Consider the following 13,422-nt stretch of genomic DNA (forward strand, 5'->3'; position numbering starts at 1 on the left):
TCTTCTAATTATTTCCCTAGATTCTGATACTCCAGGAGAAGACAGGCAGGCACCAGGCATCTCTCAGCAGATCCCCAGGTCTGCGTGCTGTCCTCACAAGTAGCAAGGAGACTAAACACCTTCTCTCCCCTTTTTTCTCAGAGACTTGGGTTACTTTATAGCTTTATGGTACAACCATGACCGGGAAGCTAATCACAAAATACTGCCCCCTTTCATCGCTACAGAAGAGATGTACAGCCTGCAGTGATTGGTAATAATGAGGCAACAAAACCAAAAAGCTTCCAACAGTAGCCCAACAATATAGAATAGACTTATCATGCCCTCCCCCTCCCCCTCTCTTTCTGGGTTGGTGGGTGGCATGTCCAGGTAAGGTGATGCCTTTAGTTTCCTCCCTCAGCTCCTCTCTGCCAGGAACTTTTTCATCCACCGTCCTAATGATGCCCATGCCACACGGGTCCTGATGCTGGTGCTGACAGGCTGCTCATTAGTGCCAGGGTGCTGCAGTCAGCTGGTGGCATGCCAGAACTCCACTCCTGACACTTTTTCACAGAGCTGTCACAGAGTCATAGAGCCTGCCAGCTCTGGTTGAACTCAAGCTGTGATACCTCCAGTGCCAATTAATGCATCAGTGTCCTGCTTGGCTGGGGAGGAGGCCTTGTCAATGCAAACAAATGGGAAACCAGGCAAGCCAGTCATCTAGAGAGGGTAGTGGGTGTGTGGCTCAGCACACGGGCTGGGATAAGAACCCGTGCGAAGGGTCACTTCACTCTCAGCAGCTTGTTGACTTCAATTGTTCAGAAATAAGGCCGACCAATCACCCACTGTGCTTCCTCAAGCGCAGCGAGGAAGAGTGAACGCACAAAGACTGTTGACATGGATGCAGAAGGCATGTTGATTTGGATGTGGGCACCTATGTTGATTTGGATGTGGGCACCTATATTGATTTGGATGTGGGCATCTATGTTGATTTGGATGTGGGCATCTATGTTGATTTGGATGTGGGCATCTATGTTGATTTGGATGTGGGCATCTATGTTGCACTGAGGCTTTCTTCGTGTGGAAACTCAATGGACACACACTTCTGCTCCCAAACCTACACTAATATCTTTATGTAACCCTGAGACAAATGTACAGTTTCCTGTCTACTTTCTGTTTACACAAGAAGAATAAGAAGGTGGGAATGGAAAAGGCAGAAGGAGATGCATGGATTTAAAACATTACTTTTCTTTTACCCATTAATTAACTGCATTTCTTTTTCTCAGTGTTGGAGGCCAGCACATTTTCGTATATATTCTACTCTCTTCCTGTTTACTTTAGGAAACTGTAGTTAGGAGCCACATGTGAGGGGTTTGAAAGAAGTAAGTGGTAGAAGGCTCAGGTTGTCCTTGAAGGGGAATATGAAGAATATGTTTAAAAAATCTCTGCAGAGTGATGGCCTGAAGGATCAGAGTGTATCAGAAATCCTGATATCAATGTCATTATGAGCCTTCTTGACTTCTGCAAAAGAGAACCTGAAGAAGGACTGTTCTTTCAGCCTATGTTGAGTCTCCCACACCAGCAGGTTCCCTTAGAGGGGCTTTAGGAATGGTTAGGGGAGCCTCCAAAGGTCAGCAGCAAAATGTCCTGAAGCCTTTCCAGTGGTTCCATGGGGCAGGGACAGGCATGCAGCATGCACCTGTAAACACTGCAGTAGACGAGAGACCTCAAGAGTAAGCTGGAGCATTGCAGTGGAAGAAGAGGTATGCCCTCATTGGAGGGATAGACAAGAGCAGTGATGTACACCAAGCCAACAGTGTGCCCTGAGTGGTATCTAGGCCCTAGGCAGTGTGCATAAGGTGGAGAATGGGAGAAAGTGAGACACAGACCCTACTCTCAAAGAACTTTTGAAAAGGGGATGATACGAATGGACCAGATGTGGGACATCTCTGCTCTGTGGACTTCCCAATGGTTTTTCTTTTGTCTTTGTGTGGGGTGCCTTTTGGGAATCCTGATTGAGTGGGGGTAAAAGTAGTGAAAGTTGGTGCCACAAAAAACTCTATCAGATGCTCAGCAGCTCTTGGTTTCAAAGGTGTTTGGACTCCTGATTGGACTCATACCTTCACCTGAGTTTAAAATGGTCTTCCAGGAGTATGGCAATGTAGAAATCCTAGCTGTTTCTCTAGAGCTGTGGCCCCTCAATGAAATATGGTCCAGGGCTATGAGAACACTTTCCTGTGAAGAGTTGGGGGCCTGCTTTGGATGTGTTCAGGATATATTAAAAGAGAACATTTGTGCGTAAGACAGCATTAAAGTCCATTCTTTCATGCCTAGATAAAGACAAAAGATGAATCACAGAGTCCTGAACAGACTCCTTGGAGAAGTCCCCGGTGTCTCTGATGCTGCAGGTACTCACACTGACCCTTATGAGGACTTTGGCTTCGGTTTTCCTGGAGCTCTTTCTTGTGTCCTTTTCCTCCTGAAAATGCCAGGGCCCATGCAAGTATAGACAATAAGTACTCATCCCAAACAGGTATGCAGGATAAGGACAGTTATATAGCTAGAAAAGTGTTCACTTTCTCCTTGAATTCTAGGAGTGGTAAGTCATGAGGAGGAAATAGAACAGGCATGGCAGTAGAAGTAACATAGGAAAAGGACCTTGAACAAAGATGAGCTGTGCCAAAAGGCAGAGTGGGAGCCCTATCTTTCTCTCCATCCCGGCTGTGAATATCTGGTATTTCCTCCAACTGATGAATGGCCTGGACATCCCTCTTGACCCTTTTGTCCACTAGACATCCTCTCTTACATCAACATGCAGGAGCCTTCCTGAAAGAATGGCCCACAATTTTCTGGTCCCTTTCTACACAGAAGGTGGCTGGGACTGGAGGTACTCATTCTAAAGAGGTGGGGAGATTATTGTGAGCTGCACTGCATGGCTCCTAATAGACAAAGCCAGGCTTTTCAAAACTGCCCCAGACCAGAAGCAAAACCCTAGAGGGAGAAGATGAGGTGATGTCATCAGATGGCCCCAACTGCCTGGATCAGGTATTCTTTGACAGAAGTTTCATGTTTTTGTAAGAACGACTTGACTGAGACATGATCTGTCTCCAGCACTGGGACAAAAGATGACAACTGCTCGCTGTCTTTGGAGATTCAGCAAAGGTGCCCATCATTCTCCCAGGAGCCCCAAGCCTGCCCTCGTTTATTTAAAATAAGCATTTTCTGAGAATCATTTAGTGGGTACAGATGAAGGCCTGACTGCTAAGGGTCTCTAGCTTCAGCTCAGATTTGGCAGCAGCTCAATGACATCTCTGATCTCCAAAGAAGCATCCCCAGGAACACCGTTCCCTAGTGAGGCTGGAGGTGATTAGCTCCACCTTGGCATATCCCATCAGTCTGAAAGTGGGACGGCTAATCTAGGCTCCAGATCTGGACAAAGCTGTTCATCTAAATTACTCTAATCTGCAGGTAGATTCCGATCAGTCTGCTCCTCTCCCCTTGATCCATCTTCTGTTTCCATAGCAGCTAAAACCTCAGGAAAGTGGCAGCATCTGGCCGAGGCTCAGGTGAAAATCTCCTAGGGAAGTGAATTAACTTGATGGCCACAAAAGGAGGAACAAAGGACCCCAGAACACAGCAGAACAGCCATCAAATGAAAGGGAAGGAGGAAGAGTGGAGAGAAGAGGGTAGAGGAAGAGAATGAAATTAAGGCAGAAGTATTTAAGAGATTTAAGACAAATATGAAAGAAGCAAAAAGTGTAGAGAAGACATCTGCATAATAGGCTTTGGCATAAGAAGAAGATATCAGGAGAGGAATGGCCAGAAAACATCAAGACGAGGAGAAAGAACTGGCTGGCCAGAGATGGGACTGAGAAAGTGCATCAAACAAGAGACAGGGTGTCCTGGCATCGGTAAAGGAAGTCTACCCCGGCTGATAAATGTTCTGCTGTTTCAAAAGACAGGCTGGCCCAGCTTCTGATAGCACTGGGGACTCAGTGATATTAAGGTGTGATGAATGAGGTGTGTGAACTTAAAAAGCCTGTGCACACAGGTAGCCCTGCCTTTACAAGTGTCCCAGGTCCATTCTCCATCATTAATGATCTCAAGTGCAGCTGAGGCCTCCTCCTAGACTTGTACCAGTCCACAAAGAAGGTCGTTTTCAAAGGAGAGATTGGACAAATGAAAGAAGTTCTCGTTCTCTCTCTCTCTCTCTCTCTCTCTCTCTCTCTCTCTCTCTCTCTCTCTCTCTCTCTCTCTCATCCCTTTCTTTCCAGGGGTAGCATCAGGAACGATGACCAAACAGCTCCCCAGAGTTCAGGACAAGTACAACTAGACATGTCACACGTCTGAGACCATCTATCAAGGTACACTGTTATAGTCAGAAAGGAAATTCCATATGTGAGGCTGTTATAGTCCAACATTGATTTTTAAAAATGTGGTCAGGGAGGCACTACCCTCTTTGAGAAGGAGAGTCTTAGGCTTCAGTGAAGAACGTACAGGAAGCAGGCAATGCTTAGCTGTTGTGTCCTGCTGGGGATGCACTTGTGAACACAGATAGTCTGCCTGGTCCAGTAAGTTATGGTCCCTTTGGAGACAGTCTACATCCAACAGTGAACCAGGATGATGTAAAGGGTCAGCCCCATTATCTCAGCAGAAAACAGAATAGAAATCCGACCTAGCCAGCATAATGTTTCCATAGACCACATCACAGTTCATCTTCTTCTCCTACCCAAACGTGCTTCTTTCCCCTCTCCTCTACAGAAGCTGATCCCAAAAGCAGCCCTAATACATTTCTTTCACTTTCCTCTCCTCAGAGCCTGCTGTGGAGGACACACAGCCTGTCACAAATAACTTCCACTAGTGTGGAGTTTGGAATCTGTGACCTTGCCCTACATAGCAATGTACATGCCTTCATCAATGCACATATGCATCTGCATGTGTGCATATGTAATTACGTAATGCCTTACATATCAGCCAGTGATCAGCAACAGAACTGAGGGCTTTTGTCAATGGCGTTGCTCCAGTGTTACTATTTCTTCCTCCTTGTCACTCTTTCAGTGTGTACTACTCAGGTTTCTCAGCCTTCACCAGGACATTTTATACAATCATCTGTCTCACGAGAATAGGGGCTCACAAGAACAGAATATTTTTAGGCTGGGGTTATGGCTAACTCCCCGTTCCTAGAACAGTCTGGATGACCACACTTTCTATAAATATTTGGGAAGTGAATACAGTAATATTATGTTCTTTGATAACAAATGAAAGCTACCTTAACGGCAAGTGACATCCTGTCACATCCTAAAGGGTCCAAAGCACAAGCCACTCAGTTTGGTCTTCACAACATCTGAACATTTTGGCAACACATGTTTCGCAATTTAGCTACACATTATGCTATATTTGTTATCTAGGAAATATCAGGGAAAAACAATGGTGAAACCACAAAAACAGCTAATGATGAGATTTTTGCCAATGCTGAAGAGGCACGGACCAGGGAAATTTCTTGTTAGTAATGTGGAATTTAGAGCTTTCCTTTGCCATTATGTGCTTGTATTTCCTATCTTGTCAACCACCAGCTTTACAATGTCGCCAAAGCAGCACTCAATGTGGGATGTTCACACAGACTGTCCTCACCGCTATTTCACCCACGCTCACGTAGAATTAGTCTCTATGAGATTGCAAACAGATACTCAGGCCCAACCCTCTGAGATCATGACAGCTATGGCTACCGTGGATGGAACACCAATCATTTCTACAGAGTTCTAAGTCAAAGTTACTGACCAGATTACCAGATGCTTAGAAACCCTTGGACTAGGTAATAGGTACCACACCCTCAAGCCCATGGCAAACAATAATATTCCTATTATCTTTCCGGAGTGGATGTTCTTACCTTTGGGAGAAATATGTCTCCAGGTTACTGTAGGCTCCGGTCTACCCGTGGCTATGCAAGTGAGGCTGATGTTGTTCCCTTCATTAATGGAGATATCTGAAGAAATCTCTACAATTTTGGGAGATACTGTGGAGACAAAACAGGTGGAAGGAACATAAAAATCCTGCTGATGAATCTCTTTGTTGTCTTAATGCAGAAGCTGACAGAATAGCCCAGAGTCTGAAATATACAGGCTATAGCTGTAAATAATTTTTTAGAATTAGAAAAATCACCTTTAAAAAAAAAAGAAAGAAAAAAAGAAAGAAAAATCACCTTAAACCTGAATTTGGCTTCCAGTTTAAACACAAAGACAAAGTTCGGAGGGGAACCAACGCCACCGCAGTGCTGCTGTAACTATACTTCTGTCTCTACCTGCACCCCTCCGCCTCCCCAGCCAAACACACATCCCTCCAACAGACGCCCATGAGTCATTCTCCTCACTGAATTCATAGGTGTCTTTATATAATGCAGTTCTGATCATAGCACATCTCTATCTAAATAGCCTCTCTGCCATAACCAGGATCTCCAGGCCAACATATAGTCATTCAAAATGGAGCACCAACTAACTTCCCCCAGCAATCTCCAGTGGCCCCTCTTCACTAACCCATGCTTTGTCTCCAACACACCATGCTCTTCCTCACCATCATAGAGGATCTATATTCTTTCTTATATCCTTTATAGATAATCCTTTAGGCTCAGGTCTTTGTTATTTACCTCACCATCTACCTGCTCCCTCTAAATATAGTTCTGCTTATTCACCCATGTTTCCAGAACATACAAATAACTGGGCACTCATAACAGTGAGATGTGATGTGATATGATATTGTATGATATGATATGATATGATATTGTATGATATGATATGATATGATATGATATTGTATGATATGATATGATATATGATATGATATGATATTGTATGATATGATATGATATTATATGATATGATATGATATGATATGATATTGTATGATATGATATATATGATATGATATTGTATGATATATGATATTGTATGATATGATATGATATTGTATGATATGATATGATATTGTATGATATTATATGATATTGTATGATATGATATGACTTGACCTGAACTCTCCCATGAAAAAAGGGAACATTCTCCCAAATGCCTAAAGTTGGGGTGGACTCTTACTTCCTTGGCTTCTGCTTTAGAGGCTGGCTTCCCTATGAAGGCTATATGCTGCTGCGTTCTTCCCACTGTATTCCACAGAAGAATCTCCCAGCAGCCTAGCCAAGCCATGGCTTATGTACCCTATCTCATGCTGGAACCTGTGACAGAAGCTTGTCCTTGCCGTACAACTGAAACTGCTTCTGCGCTGTCAGCTTTACCATAGACGATGTGATATTGGATTTTCCATGTGGTCACTCATTTGTCTAATCTGTCAAATGGCTTGTACTTCAAGAAGATAAAGCGACAACGTCCTTCATTGAGCTCCCAAAGTCTAATCATGGATTTATCTCACTACATTATACCTCTTTGCTTGGAGTCACTCACTCATTCATCTGTGGTTTTCTGACAGCCTGAACCTGAACCATACCTTCCTCATATAGGCATCCATGCTAGAAGCCCAACAGATACTTATAGCATCCATACTCAATGCTGCTATCTATGCTCAGAAGCTTTTCTCATGATGCCTACTAGACACACCCACTTGGATGAATTTCCACCCCTTCCATTTCAGTATGAGGTCTCAAAAAAGAATCTTTTCACCATTTAATTTTACTTATTCGTGCATAACATCTTTCATACAGTAAGCAAAACTGATCATGTTTAGACTGAAATTCACATTGAACTTCAGGTAAAGAGGCTTGTGTGTGTGTGTGTGTGTGTGTGTGTGTGTGTGTGTGTGTGTGTGTGTGTGCGCGTGTGTGTGTGTGCGCGCGCATCCCTATACATTAAGATGGAAATAAAGGATAAGTAAGACAGAAATAAAAGCAGTGGGATGGGAGACTCACTGCTCCACAATGTAGGACATTTAAGATATAACTGTAATTTGTAGCTGATCATTAAAAGTTGGAGTGTAACTCTCAGGAAGAAAGGCCATTGATAAGTTAGTGACCAAGTACCTGACTTGCTTACTCTGTGATATAGAGTTTCTAAACTCTCTTAGTTCTACAGTTCTCCAGAACTCTTGAAGAAGTAAAAATTCTGATGTATTTACTCACAGAACTTTAACTGCAGTGCTTCCTTCTTGAGAACTCTTGACCCAACCCACCTTCCTGGTCCTCAGCCCCGCCCATTTTTTGGCACTCACAGAGCCTTGCTTTCTTCCTGGAGCACAGGCTGCCTGCACAGTGTCTGCGCTGGTCTTGCAGGCATTGCTTCAATGGTGCAGGTAAGTAATTTATTGATCTGTAAAGTACTCTGAGATTCTCTGCAAGGGATTATGTCATGCCAATGCCATGCAATAAAATTTAAAAAAAAATGATGGACTTTGTGAACACAGGGTGATTTAGGGGTTGTAGTTGGAAGTGTACGTAAAGTACATTTTAAGTGGAAATCAGGCTGGGTAATGAATTATTCTTGCTTTGGAAGGGCTGACTGGGAGTTCATTTTCCTGGCTTCCTACATGATAGCTAATCTGCTAATCATACACTAGAGAAGAATGGGCAGTCCCCAAGTGGCGTGGAAGGTGGAGCGGGCCAGAGCTGTCAGCACAGTGAGTATATTAAATGAGACCATCACACCTCGCGCTTGGAAGACTCCTCAAGGATCTTCTCCTCCCCCACCCCTGTCATTTACAGCTGGAAAGTATCCAACTCCTGAAGGGAAATACTGGAGAAGTGCTTGCCACCTTTCTTAGCCAGCTTACCAGCCGAGCTTGAAGGAGGGAAATTGCTCTGGATGCATCCAAAGGAGAAGAAGCCATGCTCAGTATGGGGCTCAAGTGACAACAGGCACAACCACAGTGCTAAGAGCTAAATCAGCGAGTGCAGATGTTCTGGGATGGAAGCTATCCTTTTCTAGGTGGCAACTTATAGCGTACTGGCAGTGTCAACTTTAAGATTAAATTAGAGGCTCAAAGCAACCCTTGACATGAGGACTTGAGTTCTATCCTCAGCACTTCCCTGAAAAAATTAAATGGAGCTGGCAGGGAAGCACTATGATTTTAGCTAATTCCTGCTCATAAGAAAGACTTGGGTAAGTAAGAGATAGGCTCCCTGTGTTTCACACTGTTTCCATGGTTACTTTCTGTACCTTACTTCCCCTAATATGGGCTGTTAGAAATATACTAGGATTGCTTTGTTTGCTTGCATTCGTTCACTCTCAAATTCATTCAATCATTCATTCATTCTCTTGTCAATATACATGAGTCACTTTCCATAAGCCAGTATTTGTACTAAGCACTAAGAACATAAAGTCCTTGTCCCTAAGGATAACGTGATCTAAAGATACAAAAACAGACAGAGGGATTTATCAAATGTTGTGGGAACACAGAAGTTAGACACCAAAACTTGAATGTCGGTACGTGTTGCATGACCCCTTCCAGACATGTGACAACTTTGTTAACTTTTAGGGCCTGAGTAAGTTTATCAAGTCTGGGGAGGAGAGGAGGAGAGGTTTATTAAGCAAAAAAGGACGACATAAAGAAAGCACCATTAGTGACACCTTTTGTGCCTAGATATAATCAACTATTATCGGAAGAGATTTCTTTTCAGAGGCTGTGCCAAAGGCACCAGGTGCTTGCGAGTACATTCTCTCTATATAATTTGTGTAGTAGGTATTTTATGGCATGCATAAACATACCAGCCCGGTTGGCTCTCCAAGTGCTTTCAATTTGTTTGGGGGGAAACAATGCATTCAAATCATTTCATTGAGTTGAATGATGAAGCAGAGTGGACCAGAAAATTGTGTGTGGCGGGGAATGAAGGACGCATGCGGTAAGTGCTATGGGCTAGAAAGAGGAATGACCACAGTGCCTCAGAGTGTCGGAGATGGCTTCCCCTCTCATCAGCATCAGCTTTGGACAGCAACACACAACACACAGAGATAAAAGTCGGGCTGTATCACACAGATCAGAAACACACTAGTGTGAATGAATCAGCAGAAATCCGGAATTTGCATGAAAATACAGTGACTACCAGCAGGCAGTAGCATCCCATGAGGCTTGAGCTCCCACTTCTACTAGGCTATGGTCCCCATGGAGTTCTGCAGATCCTGGCATTTGTAAAGTTCTCCTGAGGACTTGAGACAACTTTCTGAAATGACCAGGGAGTAGTTCCTGGAAACACAACACGAGGCATTCAATAAGTGAGTCTTATGCTGCACATGGTTGGCGAACTGGTGTGCAGTATCAACACCGAACAGACAGTCAATAAATTTCATAACAATCAATAAAAATGGAATACGAGATCAATGGGGTAACAGGGAGGCAGAATGCGGAGCAGCCCGGAGGGCTAGGTCTTGGATTGTTAACGTCAATAGGCCACGGCAAGTATTTGGTTTGATTTTTGTTTTTTAAATAGGATGCCATAATTTATTTATTTTTTTAATTTTAGGAAGAATCTGTTAGCCATGTGTCAGAGTGGAACTGGGCAAAATGGGAATTAGTGAACTCTATCCACATGAGTGATCAAAGCCTGGATGGAAATGTTGGCTCTGCAGAGATATAAGGAGAGTGTGGGTTGGAGAGGAGAGGAGTGCCAGGGTACACACACATGCAACCTAGCGATGGCCCGAAAGGGGGAGCTCAGAGGAGCAACTGGCTTTCTGGGGCACATTAGTTAGGTTCATTCTCATGTGCACATTGTGATGGGAAAGAGACTGGGGGACAACTGCAGGACAGCTATGCAGAAGTGTCCTGTACCAGGCGGAGTTACATGGCCAAAAATCCAAGAGCGCAGCTGAGAGGTAAACTGGGGACACCGAGAGGAGGAGCCATGAATTAAAATTGCCTCAAAAAGGTTGTCATTTTCTGCACTTGTGTATATATGACTGAAGGCTAAATGTAAGAGATATTAATTATATAAACAGAAAGACTAAGAAGTTTTCAGGATATATTTAAGAAGAAAGACAGAAGTCAGGTGTACCATGCTCTGAGGATAAAACTCCACATTTAATACATTTTATTAAGGTTTCATCTGGCTATTACTGAATTCTAATTCAAATATGTAAATAATTAAATAAGGTAATTATTAAAACAATATTCTGAGGAACTTTCCTATTCCTGGCTTAGCTTACAGTGCCCAGGTGTTGAGTTTTAATAATTATGTCATTAATAAATAGCAATTTGCTGTTTTTAGCACACAGTAGATATCCTATTAAATCCAAATTAAGATGCTTTATTAAGCACTGTGCAGTCCTGTGGGGCTGAGAATGCACATAAATGCCTCAACCAGGTACTTCCCAGTACGCCTGCAGATCTATGCCTCCCAGATGGCTTCAGCTGCTGCCTGAGGGATCTTTGCTCACTAGTGAAGGTCTCAGATGCCCAAAGCTACTCAGGACAGTTTTCAAGGCTGAGATTTCTTTGCTCCCGTGTCCTAGGGACTTCTCACTCTACAATGTTAAAAGACCAAATCTAGGGTCTCCTACAACCTTTTTGGTTTACAGTCCTCAGGGAGACACTTCAGGCTATGGTAAGGGCCCTAAGCAAATTGTGCAATGTAGAGAGGGAAGTTGGTTAAGATGCAGCCACTGTACACCAGGCAAATCCTGTTGGGAAGCTGCCTCACATCCAAATGGATCCGGCTGAGTGGCTAGGCATGGGCCTTTGTTTCCCCAACCCAGACTGAAATAGAGCGGTAAGTCAGCCAAGAGCTTGCAGAAAACATTCTTATCCTAAAAGCATCTTCCTGAAACGCATCCCACCTCTTTCCTAGCCCCACCCCAGGAACCCTCTTTGTCTGCTGTCCTCCAACTCTTCCTGATCAAAAGGTCCCTTTGTGATCTCCCCTTTTTCTTCACATGACTTGTCTGTTCTAGCCGTTATATCCTGACTCCTCAAAAAAGCCCTCCTCCACCCTCCTTTCTAAGATAGCGTCTCCACACTGGATTACTTGTTGCATGACTATTGGCTATTCATTTACTTAGTGGTGCTGGAGGGTTGAGTCCGCTGCCTTCTGCATGATGGGCAATCACTCTGTGACAGACCTACCCCCTCTGGTTGGCCTCTTCTAATGGAAATGGAAGCTCTGCTGGTTGTCTCCTTTACTAAGTTGCATAGTACATGCCGTCATGTCCAGCAAACTTCATGTTCCACAGATAAGTTTTTGAATAAATGGGTGTTTTTGCAAGGCTGAAAGGAAATGTGAACAAATGCAAGTCTGTGGATATCCTCAAGAGCTACATGGTGCTGGCAGCTGCAATGGTAGCCGCTAGTTTCCAAACACCTGCTTATATTAAACACACCCACACACCCACACACTCACACATTCACACACACACACTTACACTCACTCACACACAAATTTTTCCCTGCATTAACCAACTGAATAGATGTTTTGTTTTTTTGTTTTTGTTTTTTTTTTTTTTTTGAGACAGGGTTTCTTTGTGTGTACCCTTGACTGTCCTGGATTCACTTTGTAGACCAGGCTGGCCTCGAACTCACAGCGATCCGCCTGCCTCTGCCTCCCAAGTGCTGGGAGTAAAGGTGTGCGCCACCACGCCTGGCCTAGATGCTATTTTCCTGTGACACAAGGGCTTTTACCATTGATATCAATAGCCCCCGGGTAACATCGACTCCTTATTTCCCTGATTATTTTCTGTATTTTACAGATGAGAATAATAATATTCGGTAGGGGTGGAGGGCTAGGTAACTCTTCAAGGATATACAACCGAAATTTACCATGTGGTATGTAAGTTTTAGTGAGGAATTTTATGGAGAAGAAAAAAAGTTCTTGGAACTGCAAGGGCACACATGAAAAATTACATTAAAGAAAAGAAACGTGACACCTATGTTTTATGAACATTTGCTGCTTGTAAAACCCTGTTGTGCATTAGGCACTTTGAAGGCAGTGAGTTCACTTATGATAGTTTAAGAATCCTATGAGGAATCTCTATTATTATCATCATCATCATCATTATTATTATTATCATTATTATTATTATTGTTATTGTTATTATTATTATTATTATTATTATTATTATTATTATTATTATTCACATACGAAGAAAAAAAGAGTTAGGGGTCTGTAGTCATTTGTTCAAGGAAAAACTGCCAACCAGGGATTAAAAGTGGAACACCAGAAAGTTATGGTGATGCCCACTGTCTTCTCTTCTCAGAGGCCAGGCTCCAACCCAGCATTCCTTGGGCTTTGCTAAAAACATCCATATCCCTATGGATATGTAGTCCCCATCCTCATCCATCTAGCTCCTGAATGACAGAACTATGTGCAATGGTTACTTCTCTCATCAGAACACCTCCATCACTTGTCACATCTCATTCCTTTCTTTTGTAGCTCCATGGGAACACCTGTGTGCCTAGAGGGAACTTAGCTGAAGGAACCCGTCTCAGTGCTGTGTATACGGTGACATTCTCTACCACATAGTG

At 43.4% G+C, this 13,422-nt stretch overlaps 1 protein-coding gene across 1 annotated transcript in view; it reads right to left on the reverse strand.

Moving 5' to 3' along the window:
* Positions 1–13,422, reverse strand: part of LOC127198246 (neurotrimin-like) — a 996,997-nt gene that overhangs the window by 139,004 nt on the left and 844,571 nt on the right. The window contains 1 exon segment of the mRNA XM_051156108.1: positions 5,864–5,989. Coding sequence (XP_051012065.1) covers positions 5,864–5,989 — 126 coding nt within the window.

This window comes from Acomys russatus, chromosome 14 (genome assembly GCF_903995435.1).
Source record: "Acomys russatus chromosome 14, mAcoRus1.1, whole genome shotgun sequence".
NCBI classification, from domain to species: Eukaryota; Metazoa; Chordata; class Mammalia; order Rodentia; family Muridae; genus Acomys; species Acomys russatus.